At 38.4% G+C, this 15,090-nt stretch overlaps 1 protein-coding gene across 1 annotated transcript in view; it reads left to right on the top strand.

The window, feature by feature from the left end:
• Positions 1–14,678, top strand: part of LOC104507523 (thyroglobulin-like) — a gene marked incomplete at its 5' end in the record, with an annotated part of 101,615 nt that extends 86,937 nt beyond the window's left edge. Inside the window, 4 exons of the mRNA XM_010148841.1 lie at positions 2,113–2,220; positions 8,627–8,630; positions 13,567–13,697; positions 14,462–14,678. Of these exons, the coding sequence (XP_010147143.1) occupies positions 2,113–2,220; positions 8,627–8,630; positions 13,567–13,697; positions 14,462–14,678 (460 nt within the window). The remainder of the gene's footprint in view (positions 1–2,112; positions 2,221–8,626; positions 8,631–13,566; positions 13,698–14,461) is intronic.
• Positions 14,679–15,090: the final 412 nt, after the last annotated feature.

Below are 15,090 nucleotides of genomic sequence, written 5' to 3'. Positions count from 1 at the left end.
GGAAATTACTCCAGCTACAGGAGAAAAGCAGTTACAGAATGACAGTCATCTACATCAGTATCACATACATGGTGGAGAAAAGAGAAATTTGGGTTTGGGCTTTTTTGGTGTTTGTTTTGTTGATTTGCTTTGGGTTTTTAATTGTGGTGTTGTTTTTTTTTTTGTTTTGTTGTTTTTTTTTTTTTTAAATTACCTGCATATATGTTTAACCCAAGAAAAGTTCTATGTCAGGAAGTTATAATTAATTGCTAAAGTTTTAACAGTATTGTAGAGTGTGAGAAAGCAACATAAGTGGTTATTACAAACTACATACATTATGCATATTTTATAGTTTTAAAATACTTCCACTTTTAAAATTGTTCTAGCTGCAAATCTCTGATATTCTTCCCAGGTATAAAACTAGCTTTTCTTTTCTTTTCTTTTCTTTTCTTTTCTTTTCTTTTCTTTTCTTTTCTTTTCTTTTCTTTTCTTTTCTTTTCTTTTCTTTTCTTTTCTTTTCTTTTCTTTTCTTTTCTTTTCTTTTCTTTTCTTTTCTTTTCTTTTCTTTTCTTTTCTTTTCTTTTCTTTTCTTTTCTTTTCTTTTCTTTTCTTTTCTTTTCTTTTCTTTTCTTTTCTTTTCTTTTCTTTTCTTTTCTTTTCTTTTCTTTTCTTTTCTTTTCTTTTCTTTTCTTTTCTTCAATGCCTGTAAAAAACAGCCATTTCATTTTTGTGGTTACTAGTTTTTAAATTTTTTTTTTACTTCCCCAGAATTGCTGACTTCTTTTCTGCCCATAGCACCAACTGAGAATCAGTTTTAAGTGGTGACATGTATTTCAAAGCATTTCTCGAGAGCTAATGCTCTCCACAGACTCCCTGGTTTTCAAACACCATTTGCTCCTCTAAAACCCCATGCTGGTAGGCATGTGAAGAACAGTAATTTTCGTTTCATATGGGTGTTGTCAACCATAACTGTCAAGGAGTATTGTGGTCAGTCAGCCCATAGCTTGTGGTCTCACAGAAGGGCATAAACACTGTTTCCAAGATAGCTACGCAAACAGTGCCTTTCATAATCACACCAGTTAAATATAGCAATATGTTTTTATGCATCTCTGACACTGTTCTTTCTTGCCAGTAGTCATTCTTTTTTTACCTACCAAGTCTGAAGAAGCAGCTACTAGTTTAGGTTCACTAGACTAAGAACTGAAACCATCCACTTCCGCAGCAGATAGGTTTGTGTGTGCTCATGTAGCTATGGATGTATAAACCCCCAAAGGGAGTGCTGGGTCTTCGGGCACATGTAGAATGAGAAGTGGTGATATGTGTATATATCATATTACCTTGAGGAATCATAACAAGATATCTTGCAGTAAGGTGTTCTCTTTTCTGCCTGCCCCTCTTGAACTGCTTGTGCTCCTTCCACCTACTGCTCACCCCACCTTCTAGCCCTAATTCTTGGAGCAATGGAAGCTATAAAGTTTTGGATACATTTGCTTCACTCATACCTTCTCATTGCAATACCTGGTGATAAACTGATCCTTTATCTATCGCATTGCATTCTTTTTGTTTAACCTTTCACTCACAGACATACTGCACCAGATATTCCATATTCATGAGCCCTGCCACAGACCCTGCAGGATATCTCCAAAAGAGTTCTCTTACTTCTTCCCATTCTGGAAGCTCTACTCCAAAAAAAATCACACAGATCCAAATGCAGAAATGATACTATTGAACCTTAACCCAGGAAATATATAAGTCCTTTTATGAGATGCCATTACAACCTAGTGATGCCAGAAGGATGAGCTTTATACTATTACAAACATGAGCTCCCATAAACTAGACTAAAATGGGATTGGGTTTTTTGGCCAGGATTCTCCTTATATGTCAAATTTGGTTTATTTAATGTAATTACCCTTGTTCAGCACTCCATTAAACAGCAATTTTAGTGAATATGGAGCTGTACTGGGCTCATAGAGGGTGAATGTAGTTTCCCTCAGTGGACTTGAAAGGTTGTTGAGCTGTTTTGGAAGATTTAAAGATTATCAATATAGGGAGAGGTCTGTTGATTGTGGGTTTTTTTTTTTCCTTTTTTCTGTTATGTGACGTGTCTGTTCCCTGCTTTTTCTTTTTTATCAGTGACCAATTTATCACGTGTCCCATCATTAACATGGCCAGTCACTGGGCTGCTAATTCCAGAGGAAATGTCTTCATGTACCATGTACCAGAGAGCTCCGCACAGAGCAGGTAAGGAGATGTATTTTATTATGTTTCTTGGATTTAAAGTTTGCAAATACAGGGCTGTCTATTTGGGCACCCTGTGGAGTAAATAGATAGATATCAATATCAACACTTTAAATTAACAAAGGAGGGATTGAGCTCTAATAGATTATTTCTCTCTGTTGACTATATAGGAATGCTGTTTATGACCTGAGGCACTTCAAGTTAGATGTCTAAATTAAGTTTCCTTTTTCAAACTTACCTACCTTTGCCACTAGATTTCTATTCTATGTCTGATATACCTCCCACAAAGAACCAGAATGTGGTCTAAGTCATCTGGAGCCCACAGCTGTCAAGGTAAATGGGGTAACACTTTCAACATTAATTTAATGCTGCCCCCTTTTGAAGTCAGTGCACCACATTTACACTGATGGGTCTTCAGTGTGGACAGGGTCCAGGATTTATTCCTTCTGGCTCCAGCACCATGACTTGTGATCAGCCAACAGACTGTGGGAGGAAGAGTATTTGCAGACTGCAGCCCTATGTCATCCTTCATATTAGAAGCTTGCTTGTAAATTTTCAGCAGAGAAGCTGTATCATATTTTAGACAGAAACGTCTAAATGCCTGTGGGTGATGCAAATGCCTTGTTCCCTTGGGCATAGAACAAGCTGGTAGTCAGAGCCTATTAACATGACCTTCTCTGGTTGTGTTTTAGACTCAACCTCTCCCAGAAGTCAGGATGAGATCCTGAGGTTTGCAGACAGTGGTCAGCACTTTGGGCTGCTATGTGCCACACCACAGGAGCTCCTGGTCCCATGCTCTCAAAGGCCGAATGATCCGGAACTGCAGTGACAGTAGCCCCTCTTGTCCCCAGGATCCACACATTAGGGCAGCAAAGCAAACAGCGATGCTTATCTTCTCTCTGTTTCCTTACAAGGGAGCATGTCCTCTCCTGCCCCATCCTTTCTCCAAGAAAGATTTTTGACACCCTTGTCTTTTTCTTGGGCTTTCTCCGAACGAGCTCGGGGAGGGACAGCAGGTTCCTACTGGCACCATTTGATACTGTGAGGTTCCCAGTCTTCCTCTCCTGACAGCACGGTGAAAAGGCATTTGAAAGGAACCAGTGAAGATCTAGGTTACAGATGAAGGCCATTATGCTGCGGTCACACAGGCTCGCTTTCTTTTTAGCTGAGAGGAAGTTAATCCTCGGGGAGCCATTATTTTGCTGGCAGCTCCAGCGGGAATGTTCGCAGTGCTCTGTTTGGCTACCGATAGGCTCAGATAAGTGACTTTTACGAGGCTCCAAATAGGGCTGAGCTATGGTATGCCAAAAATCCAGCCACACAGAAAGGAAAGATGTGTTCTCAAATCAGCCTGCAAGTTTTCTCTTGCTTTGGAGAATGACTACGATAAGATTGTATTTGTAAGTATATAAAATAGTATTTATACAGCTCAGTCACCAGCTTTGAGACAATGATTTTGAATTGATGAAAAGTTTCTCTTCTATCTAGCCCTATTTAAGACTTTTCTTGTGCTTGTTATTTAGCTCTCCTCACACTCTTCAGTGGAGCAATAGCTTATGTATCACTTAGCTACACATTTTACTAGTATTTATATTGTCAGTGGACTTCTAAGCTAATTACTTTAAATATTAGTGCAAAACTTATTATTCCACTTTTTTCTAACCCTCTTTAAGAGAACAAAGCCAGTATGCTGCCTGAAATTTGTGGGAATATGAGGCAGAGCTCAAATGCCTTAAGCTAAGCCACTTGTGAGGAAAAATGGGCCCAAATTGCTATGCTGCATTTACATTCTTACTCCTTTCATCTTTATTTATGCTTAAGTTCCATTAAAATAAATGTTGCTTAGGTTGAAAAGGCAAGCACTTAAACAGAAATTGCAGAATTCAGATTATCCATGTACCAAAGGATCTCATTTGACACTACAACATGTTCTTACTCCATTACTGGAGTCTCTACTCCATTACTGTCCTTACTCCATTACTGGAGTAATGGGTCCTGGCAGTTCTCACGTTCTTCTTTGAAAATTGTGACTCTTAGGAGGAGAACAAGAGGCAGATACTCTGCAAGTAACCCACAGTTTCGGCTGAAATTCAGGAGGTGTGGGTTTGAACTTCCTTAGCAGAAGTGATAATTGAATCTGGGACCCTACAAACACTCTAGCTATTCAATTCCTGAATAGGAGAACCCTGTTACAGCCATTCCTTTATGTTAATGAATGCAATAACCAACAGGATGTTTTGCACATAGTAGGCATGCACAGAATATTCTGTGAGTACACATTCTGGATCAGGTCCCCCCCAGTGTGCTGTAGCTGGAGGAACACCTCATTAGATTTTCCCAATCAATGATAGGCATTTGACAGAAAATGATTTCTCAGCCCCACATCTGGGTTAGATAGAGACCTCCTGTAAAAATGGAAAGTTCTATAGTATTATGTCAATAGGATAACATGAGATAAAATAATGAAGTTTTGGTCTTTAGTGTCTAAATTCTTCCTAAGATGTAAGTTTACACATGATACGGATCTTTCCCTCTTTGTGTTATCTGTATCATAAAGCTGATGATGATAATATAATTGTATATTAATCTATAAAAACTGCTAATAGCTACCTAACAGAGGTATTGGAAAGAGTACAGCACAATCATATTGTGTTCAGATAACTACAACAGTGGAAGACTGTTTACTCTTAGATGAAATACTCTGGTTGGGAAAATGGCCATTCTCTAATTAAGGCACAGTATAGCAACACATTCTCCAATTTCTACTCTGTTACCTCTCTTCTGCTTTCTGCCTGTCTCCCAAAATGTGTAACTGAACAGAGAGTTAAAATGCAGAGATGAAAAAGTAGTGGTATTTCCTCTTGTTTCACATGGAGCAGACCCTTAATAACTCACAGCAAGATAAACAAGAGGAAGGGCAAAGTCAGCCAGTAAAGACAGACTCAATTGCAATGATGCAACGTAGACAAAAAGTTATTAAACAGGGAGGAATTTTTACCAGTAAAAGTCAATTAGCCAAAGTTTGTCTCCCAACTGGATGTTTCTAAAATGGATACACATACACACATACAAGCATGCAAGGGGTAGGATTAAAAAGTCCACTCTAAGCTGATGTCTGTGACATGTGGAAAATCACATAAAACCATGAACTGACAGTATTCATATAGGCGAATGGGTCTTGCAGAGAGCAAACTAATATTTCCTTCCACGTGGTAACATTCTCCTGAGCTTGGCGTGACACTGTGTCTGCTTTAGTCTTCAGTTCCCATTTGAATAAGGAGCAGGATGCTTAGCCAACTCCCACATTAATGATCTGTGGTAAAAATATATACATAACCCAGATGCCATTTTCTCACTCTCTTTTTGAGAACACTTAGGCCTTGGAGTAAACATTTATTCTAAACAATGCGGGAGGAATGTGACTGCTCAGCATTGCCTAGGATTAGTGGGCAGGGCTGGAGTATAGCTTCAGTTACAGTAAAGAAATATGTGATAGGAGAAGTATGTTTTGACAAGGATAGTATTATTAACTGTACGAAGATTTGCCTCGTTAACCCTTCAAGAGCTTTCTGGGTAATTTTTGTGTATTGTCTGAAGGAGCACTGCTTGCCATGCCAGCATAGTTTCCAAGTCACACTGTGATGCTAAATGTCTTAAAGATGGTGGATAAAAATAAATGCTCTGCTCGCTGAGGAGGCCAGACCATCAGCTGCAGCAGGATGGCGAAGCATCATTATTGTCACTGAAGAGGTCTAAACTGAGACTTAATGAGGTTGTATCTTATAGTCATTAACATTACCATAATAGTCGTCACAAAAGCTTTTGTTAACTGTTGTGCAGTGGACAAATTCATCCAAGATTAATGAGCTGCTGTCTGGTTTGAGTCATTTTAGTTGGGGCTGTCTTAACCTCCTGACTATGCACTCTTGTGTACGTTGGTGTGAGTTGTTAAAAGACCGCTCTGTGCCAACATTCACATAGTTGGCTGGATTTCGATGACACTTTTTATGATCCTGTAACTGAATGCAAGAACTCCTGACTGATAAAAAAAATATGTTTGCGTATAAACGCATTCAACTGTGCGAAGTATTTTCAGTTTCCATTTATTATATATGCTGTGCTAATTCTGGCTGCTATTAATATCCTCTTAATTGAAGGAGGTGTTTCTACTTCTTTGATTTTGTAATAATCATGTCTCTGTCCTTTAATCTGTCCACCATTTGTTGTCCACTTGAAGCTCTCCTGACTGTAACTGTTAGTCCATGAGTACCAACACCCCATAGGTTGAGCGGCCACAGTGTGAACTGGGTGCTGTGGAGGCAGACAGAAAGTTAGGTCTCTGGGCTTCAAAGAAACTCACCTAAACACTGAGGGTAGATAAAGCACCGCCGAGGCGGCACAAAACCAAGATGCACATTGTCTCCAAAGCTGGGCAGGCACCACAATCGCCTGAGGTAGCTACATATGCTTGTTGGAACAACAGCTTGCTATTTTTCTCTATAAAGATGTACCCCCATTATCTCCTAAAAGGTGTTATTTTGCTGTTCTTGGTTTTGCCTCTCATCCCTCTGGCATTATCCATTGCATTATGCCAGCTGCACCTATGAAAACACTTTCCCATTGATTCAACACATCATGCCATTCTTAAGACTTCAGACAGCTTCTGTGATGCTAAAGGCTTGAGATCGAGACAATTTGTTCTTTCTTCCTACGGTTGGTTTAGGGGCCTTTGTCATGCAGTAGATTTTTCAGCTCTTGGAAATTAGGCACAAATATGCAAAGCTGAAGTACCAAGCTCAAAAAAAAAAAAAAAAAAAAGCAGAAGTCAGCTCTAAGTTAATCAAAATTCAGCTAAAAGACTCAGAAAAGTATGAAGCAATTTTTGGAACTGCATGTGCTGTGCTGGGACAGGCTGCTCTCACAAAATGTAATCTAGAATGTCAGCACAAAGTCCATATATCTAGACAGACTGTCTCTGGTGCTCTGAGTTCTTTGGATGGACACATCACCCTTTTATGGAAATTCATCCATTCATTCAGTGCAGGAGTAGGTATACTGAACAAATGCATGAATTTCTGTCCCCAAAGATGCACTGAAGTATCAACATGCCTATTGCTAGATTTTTAAGAGAGTAATTCCCTGACAAAATTATGTAATCTGTGTTATTTAGGAGTTCTGAGAAGATGGTAAAAGTGCTTTCTGACTGCATAAAGATCTATGGTTTTATTTTTCAATTAGTGTGAAGTTTCAGGTTGCTGAATTTATTATCTGCTACTTCAGTTTTATTTTCTTCAGTTGGCACACCTATAATGCAAAGTAGAACATTGCGTGTATTGGGAGTAATCCAATTGGAGCAAACTTCAAGATGCTTTTGAAAGTCACATGTATCTATAGGGCTTTTTTGGTAAAAAGGTGGATAAACTTGGCAGTTTAATCTGGTTAGGAGTTACGCTTTTTCCGTATGTTCTGATTTTCCTGAAAAGAAGAAGAAAGAAAAAATGTTCATCTGTTTTTCACATGCTTTTCCCCATTTGTTTGGCAGGACTTTGTAATGTGAGGAGACACAATGACCAAATGCATCCCTAGAACTGCAGAGGTCACACCAGGCCTTGCATTGGCTCATTAAATTTCTATACATACCCAGCTATCCTTTGATTATTATTTTTTCTCCCTGAAATCACATAGAACTTCCTTTTTTAAGATGTGTGGTCATACATACTTTTTAAAAAAAAATCATTTTTTGCTTATCATCGAAATAAACATTTCAGTCTAGGCAAAGTACAGTGTTGGTAGGCTGGTTTTCTCCCATGGCATTGATGAAATGGTGCCTGTTAACAGCGTAGGGTACTTCATCCCACTCTGCAAGTCTGCTGTTATTAATATGAAGAGAACATAGATGTGTGCAAACAACAACATTTAGTATTTCCAGTCCTTCTTGAAAAAAATTAATTTTAAATTAATTTAATGAAACTAAACACAGATTGGGGCCACAGGATCATGCAGGTGGTGGCATTTTATATAGAGATTATATCCTCTTCTCCAAGGACATGGTTGTTATCCTATCTCGACTCAAATCAGCGGGAGATTTATCACCAGCTCTCTGTGAGTCTGGGTTACACCTATGCTGGTCAGTCCAATCAGCATGTAAGTGACCTATTCTCACCACAGCCAAGTGACAGTGGATAAGCACTTTGTTTACCTAAGGACAGGTCTATCCTTGCCAATGAGGTATTGAACCGGGTCTTGAATATGAGGCTAGGAACTGAAAACCATGATCCCATCTCTAACATGGACCTTTTCACAGAATTGTTAGAATGAGCAGTTATGCTCATAAAAGTTTACATGTAAAGGATTAATGGTTTTCATCTCTCACAAATCTGTCACTTGTATCTGCTCTGTATCTGCCAAGCTTAGTGACTAATGTGAGTTTGAGTACACTATTTCTTCTAAATTTCTAAATTTCTCAGACATTCAGCTGAAGCAAAATGAACAGATCTCTCTATTTCACCTCCTGAGGAGGCTAGGTTACAATGCCCTAGCTGAACTGAAAGGTTTGTGAAGGCATTGAAAGAAGGAAGGGGTTGCCCAGTAGACCATTTATGACTAAGCATGTTATTGTCCCTAGCACCATGGGGCCGAGAACTTAAGCTTCTGACGTTATCTGCTTAGGCGTTGTCTAGGCTTAGCTTACTGGGCTGTGGAGCCTGGCTTCATATAACACAGGGGAATGGGAATTTTGGCCAACATTTCTAGTTAAATCTAGGGGAGGCTGAAGAGGGTTGGGTTTTTTCAGGCTGGGACTTGAGAAATATGGCTGACAGACTATATTTTTTCCAAACAAACTATTATTAATTTTTTTAAAAATCGTATATTAAAAAAAAAAAAAAAACACACCAAAAAACCCCAAAATGCCAAAACAGTATTCCTTGTAAAAAGGGGGTTTCTTTTGTCATAAGATGGACAGTAGGTTGAGTATATAAAATCTTACAAAAAAGTGTATGAAGAAAATTGGCTAAATCTGTTTGTATTAATGAAGATAGAATGATTTTTTGAATGAAAATATCAATTAAATTCCTCACACATATTATTTAAGATGCGTTGTCAGGTTCTTCAGGAAGTTTAAATTTCCATTTGTGTGATTCTCTTGCCTAGTTATCGGTAAAAAGTTTTGAAATACAAGAGGAAAATGAATTCATGGCCACATATTAGTTTCTTGTTCTAGACCATATGTATTAGAAAACTACTCCGTTTATAGTTATTGTGCTTGATGAGGACTAAAATATCTATCATTATTGGTTAATACAGCTAAAGAGATAGATAAATAAATATCCCTTCCATATGTTCTCTAATGACAAACTGATTCCTCTTCAACTTGCTTTTTCGTCATAACTAATTTGCTAGTAATTCTGGCTGAAGTCTAGCTAGTTATGTTTATCTTGTTATTTTAAAATATAAATGATCGAATAGGAGTAGGAAGTTCAGTATTTTGGTATTGTATAGGATGTCATTTGAATTTTGAGTTAATTTACATTGGCTTCTATCTGTGTGTGGAGTTTAAAAAAAAAGAACCAGAAACTGCATTAAGCCAACTAAGAATAGAAGCTGTGATTCAAAAGGCATTGAGATTAGTTGAAAATGTTACATTAGGAAAGTAAGGACTATTTTTAATGAAAGGAAAAAAAAAAAAAAAGAACTGCTGGCTATAGTAAGTCATTAATCATCAAAATGATTTTCCAGTGTAAAATAATTAACCAGATCTAGAACGAGGACAAATTCCATAATGAAATATATGTACTAATTTACAATGGATCATAGTGTGAGGTTTCTACAGCCGCAGCTCTAAGTTGTGCATTCAGTCCTAATGTGGAATAGCATGGTGGTCTGCCAGATCATATTCTGTTCTGACTGGCCATCAACGACAGTTCCATTTTGCAATGAAAATTTTTGAGGATTTCCTCATTGGGGTTTTCTTGGTTTTTTTTTTTTTTGCTGTTGTTGTTGAGGGTAAGGGGGAGGGACGGACACATTGTGGGGTTTTTTTACTGTTCCAAAAGTTTGGGGTTAAGATATTCACTTTAGCTGTTGGAAATCTGGATTTACATCTATGCTCTGATTGTTTTGGAAGAAGAATTTGAATCAGATCAACCATAACCTGGGTATTTTTGTTCTAAATTTTGTCTTTCCATCTTTTACTCTTCCCTGTTGAAGCTGTTCTTTGTATGTGAAAGTAGCCACAGTTTTACAGAGAGAGCAGTGGGGTATCTGCTGGATAAGAAATCCCTTTCTCTCTTACTTACTTGGAAACATTTAAATGGAAACTCCATCTCAGGCTTAAGGAAAATTTTCTCTGAACCAATATCTTCCCAATTAAATGGGTTGGCACTGTACAGTGAAAATTCCCAGCAAGTGATATTTCAGGGTCTGCTGTTAAATTGTTGGCTATGAATGTCACGATGTTTCTGACTTTACTACCTGTTTTTCTGTAAACTGGATAACTGAACTCCAGTATTTCCTCTTTCTGAAGTGAAGTAATAGTTCTCCAAGGGAATCTCACTTTTGTGTGAACAAAGTGGTAGGGTCTGGCTCCAAGCTTCCCCCTGGCTCAATTTACCAGTCTGACATACTGTCACATGAGAAGAGCTGTGAATCTGGTTCTAAAAATATCGACATCTTAGAAAGAAAAGGTATACACTGAAGATCTGAAGCAATAGCCTTGCATGAAGTACTGGTCCTGTGAAATCACCAAAGTCAAGGTTTCATCCTTACACATAACGACTTGAAAAGAGGCTTCTGTATGAGAAGTTAGTTGCTATTAGTTTGTCTTCCTTAAAAACACTTTAAAAATCCCTTTTGCCCTTGTCTTTGCAGTCCTCCCTTTTATCAAACTGTCTTCTGAAGTCCACCAATCGCTGGGCACTGTGTTTCTGCATTTGATGCTGTTGAATCACCTGTATGGCACCCTGGGGTCTTAGGAGTGTGGTTTGGAGCAGCTCAGCAGAGAAAAACCTCCCTGGCAGAGCTAGAAGTGTACAACAGCAAAGCTATACACGCTGTCTGTCAGTCCTCTCTCTCTCACTCCACCTTTCTTCCAGTGAAAACAGTATCTTTACCTGACTCTACCTTGAGTATGTTCAGAGGCCCTACACAGCTCCAAAATCCTTGTTTGGGTGTTTCTGGCCCTTTTGCCCTCCCCTCTGGCAGTAGTGCATGATATTAAGAGTTTGAGGGAGGAGACAAAAACTTCCCTTGATACTGTCCATCGAGATGTTTCATAGTTGTCTTTGCTGCTGTTCTGTGCACGTATATATGGGCCTCTTTTCCCTCTTTGTCTTAGGTTTTCTTTCTCATCCTCTTACCACTGACACTCACTGCCCAGGCTGTTGTAGCATCAACCAGAAATATTGAAAGCGGCCTCTGCAATGATAGAGTTTTGTACCATTTTCTGTCTCTGTATGAAACCTATTATGGTTGTACAAATCATTTCAGTCCTAATAAGTTCCCTGTCAAGGAGTTTGCTGGATTTTAGATTGGTCTGTGACCTTAACAGACTTCACCTCTAGAAATGAGGGCTGAGAACACAGTCTTATGTGGGGGGAAAACCTCAGTCCCACCTCATATGTTTTAGATTTAGAGCAAAGTTCACCTCTGCTATGCCTTCCCTAAATGGGTACATTTGTCCCGTCGTTACATCCTAACTAATTTCATGTCCTTTATTCTGTTCAAAATGACTATTGAAAAGAAAATAGCTTCTTTAAGTATATAGTACCTTTGCTGCAATACTGACACAACATTGCTGTAATATACTGGGCCAAGCAAATTATTTTTAAAGCAAAATTATTAAACTATGATCTTGCTTAATCCTTCTATAAACATTTGGGGAAGAAAAATATGCTTTAATCTTGTTTCAGTTCTACATTTTTTTGGTGAATAATCTGTGAATAATTCACTTTCCAGATGCAAAGTATTACTGAGGTATTATGATAAGACTAAGGAAAATACAACCAAAGATGTATTTCATTTGGAGGGTTGTGTGTTTGTTTTTCAAAATAGAGGCTTTGGTGCCACCACTCATAATATGTAAAAGAGTCATCTTGTTTTTAGCCCCACCTGCCATAATGGTTTGAACTGCAAGCTTTGTTTCATTAGAAGGAGTATCAGGGTCATATCAATGCTGCTGCATTTCATGTCCAAAGATAAAATAGTTTCAGTTGTGCCAACTTTTGACAATAACCTCTGCAGCTACTGCAGATGAAATCTTGCTGAGTGGATCTGGGATTTGTTTGTTCCAGCCTTACAGACATCTGTTCCTTCTCCCAGGTCCCCTGATGCTGTCTGCTTTCATGCAGCGTTTAACCAAGTCAGTAAGACCTTTATCTAAATGTGAGATACAGAAAACACAATTGAACTCCATACCAGAAATGTCTCCTCCTGAGATGTTATTCAGAGCTATGTGTTGAGCATAGTTTAGTTACAATTTTATTAGCAGAAGTTGCCCACTGCTTTTCTGCAGGACTTGAATATGTTGAGCTGTGTAACCTTGGTACTAGGTCCTGCAAGTGTTGTCATGCCTGGCCAGTCTTGTCTCTGAATTGTTGAAATATTCCTTATTATATGTATTAATGATTACAATAATTAATCTTTAATAAATCTGATCTAGGTGATTATCTCAAGGTGTTTTGACTTGACTGCCATATAAAACTTGGGGAGAACAGATTGTATGAACCAAAACCACACAACCTGCAGAGAAATTAGATTAAAAGTATGCCTAAAAGAAGTCTTTATAAACATCTCCTATTACATCTTTCCTTATCCAAAGATTTGGGACAGAATGCTGGCCCCAGTGAAGCCAATGGAAAAACTCCAATTGCTGTTAATAAGGGCCAGGATTTTATTCCAAATCTGTGAAATACGCCATAATTAACCTTCCATTGTGGCTGCCAGATTCCATGTCACCACTTGCTTTCACATTCTGAATTTAATTTTAGTGAAAATCTGTACAAAACTTCAGAGGTATTTAAGGAATAGCAAAGTGGCTTTCTCCCTCTGTCACTTTCTCTTATATGCCCAGTTAATTTAGAAAATATTCCCTGCTGTCTTCCACAATTTCCTCTTGTGACAAATGTTGAAAACCCTACATTAACTTAATGGCAAATTGTCCTTGTTATTGCTTGCTCTACTTTTATGTGCTTATTTGAAGAAATCCCACAGCTCACCACACTCTAATTAATGTTCATTAATTATTTAAAACTTTGCTTTATTCTCTATATTAAATTAGCTCCCTTTCTCCTCCAAATAAATAAATGATGATTTTAATTATTTTTATATAAACATTTTTTTAGTTCAGGTCAGGAGCTCTTGCTGGATGTTCAGTATACATTTGGACTGCCGTTCTACCAGAAGTATGAAGAACAATTTACGATGGAAGAAAAGAGACTTTCTTTGCAAATCATGCAATACATCTCCAACTTTGTAAACTCTGGGTAAGTATATGACATTTAAGAATTGCTGTGGTTGGGGAGGGGGAAAGGAGTAGAGGGAATGTAGTCCAGATTTTGCCATTACTTAAGTAGCCTCCATTTCCTCTAGCAAGTCTATAAAGGTAGCTTTGGTCAACACTATTGGAAAGTCATGACCAAGTTGACAAGTAGATACCAAAGATTTGTAGTATGACACTTAGCTAGAAGTAATAGGAATTTTATCACCATGGAGCAGCTGCAAATTCTACTTAAATATATGAGGGCTACAAAGGTCTTGGCATTGTTTCCAGAGCTTAGTTCTAGGACCCCAGTTTGGAAGAGTGTTGGCTAAGAGTTCCCTTATTCCCAGAAGAAAGGGGAAATCACATGAAGACACAGTGCACCCTTTACCAACAACCCTGTGAATAACCCCCATCTTTACTGTGCTATGGCTGTGCTCAGGAATGAGGAGTATCTCTGGAAAGATAGTGTGGGAGCTGTGACTTTATGTGCTTTTTTAGAGTACCTTGAGTTGCTCTGGGACTGAGGCCTGTTGAGGGTGTTCATCAGCCTGTGTCTATACAGGTTCTGTGTACCTGTTCCCTAGAAAGTGGACCAGACTAACCAGTTACTGTCAGTTGAGGCACCGTGAACGATTCACCAGTCTGGACTGAATTTGAACACTATTGGCCATGGGACTGGATACACATTTCCTTCACTCAGCCAATCTCCTGAATTTTACTGTTCCTGTCATTGATTTCTAATGATCATTCCTCCTGCTCTCTTAGGAATCCAAACTACCCTCATAGTTTCTCAAGAAGAATGTCAGGGATGATACCCCCCTGGCCTATGTATCTGCCAAATGATGATGGTGATAACTACAAGGAGTTCACTGTTTCCTTGCCAACTCTTAAAGGATTGAAAACAGCAGACTGTTCCTTCTGGTCTAATTATATCAGGAGACTGAAAGCATCCACAGGTGAGCAGAATGTTTTCTGTCATTAACTAAAACATAAATACTCTGCTTAATGTTTCCCTCTGTCTTTAGTCATGTTAATATTACAGTTATGTCAGTGTGGAAAAACACTTTTCATAGATGAAGCATATTGCACAGTCCAGGGTACACGGTCAAGACGCTCCTGATGCAACGCTAAACAAATTTGTTTTAGAGCAGACAGTGTATAATAAAGTTTCATTGTCCTGGAGTTAGAGATAGAGAAATCTTCCTGCAGCGATTATAGAAGGTATGATGAAGTTATCGGTCTTCTAAAACTGTGCTGTCTATTTGCAGCCATAATATGGATTTTGACTAAACTGGGAGTGGCCTCTTTTGCCTACTAGAAGCACCTAACATGAGAATGCTGAGATTCATATGACTTAGGATGAGCACAATAACTTCTATTCACTGTAAAGTTAC

The sequence above is a fragment of the Eurypyga helias genome, unplaced genomic scaffold, assembly GCF_000690775.1.
Source record: "Eurypyga helias isolate BGI_N326 unplaced genomic scaffold, ASM69077v1 scaffold1893, whole genome shotgun sequence".
Classification (NCBI taxonomy): Eukaryota; Metazoa; Chordata; class Aves; order Eurypygiformes; family Eurypygidae; genus Eurypyga; species Eurypyga helias.
This window is presented reverse-complemented; position numbering and strand designations above follow the sequence as displayed.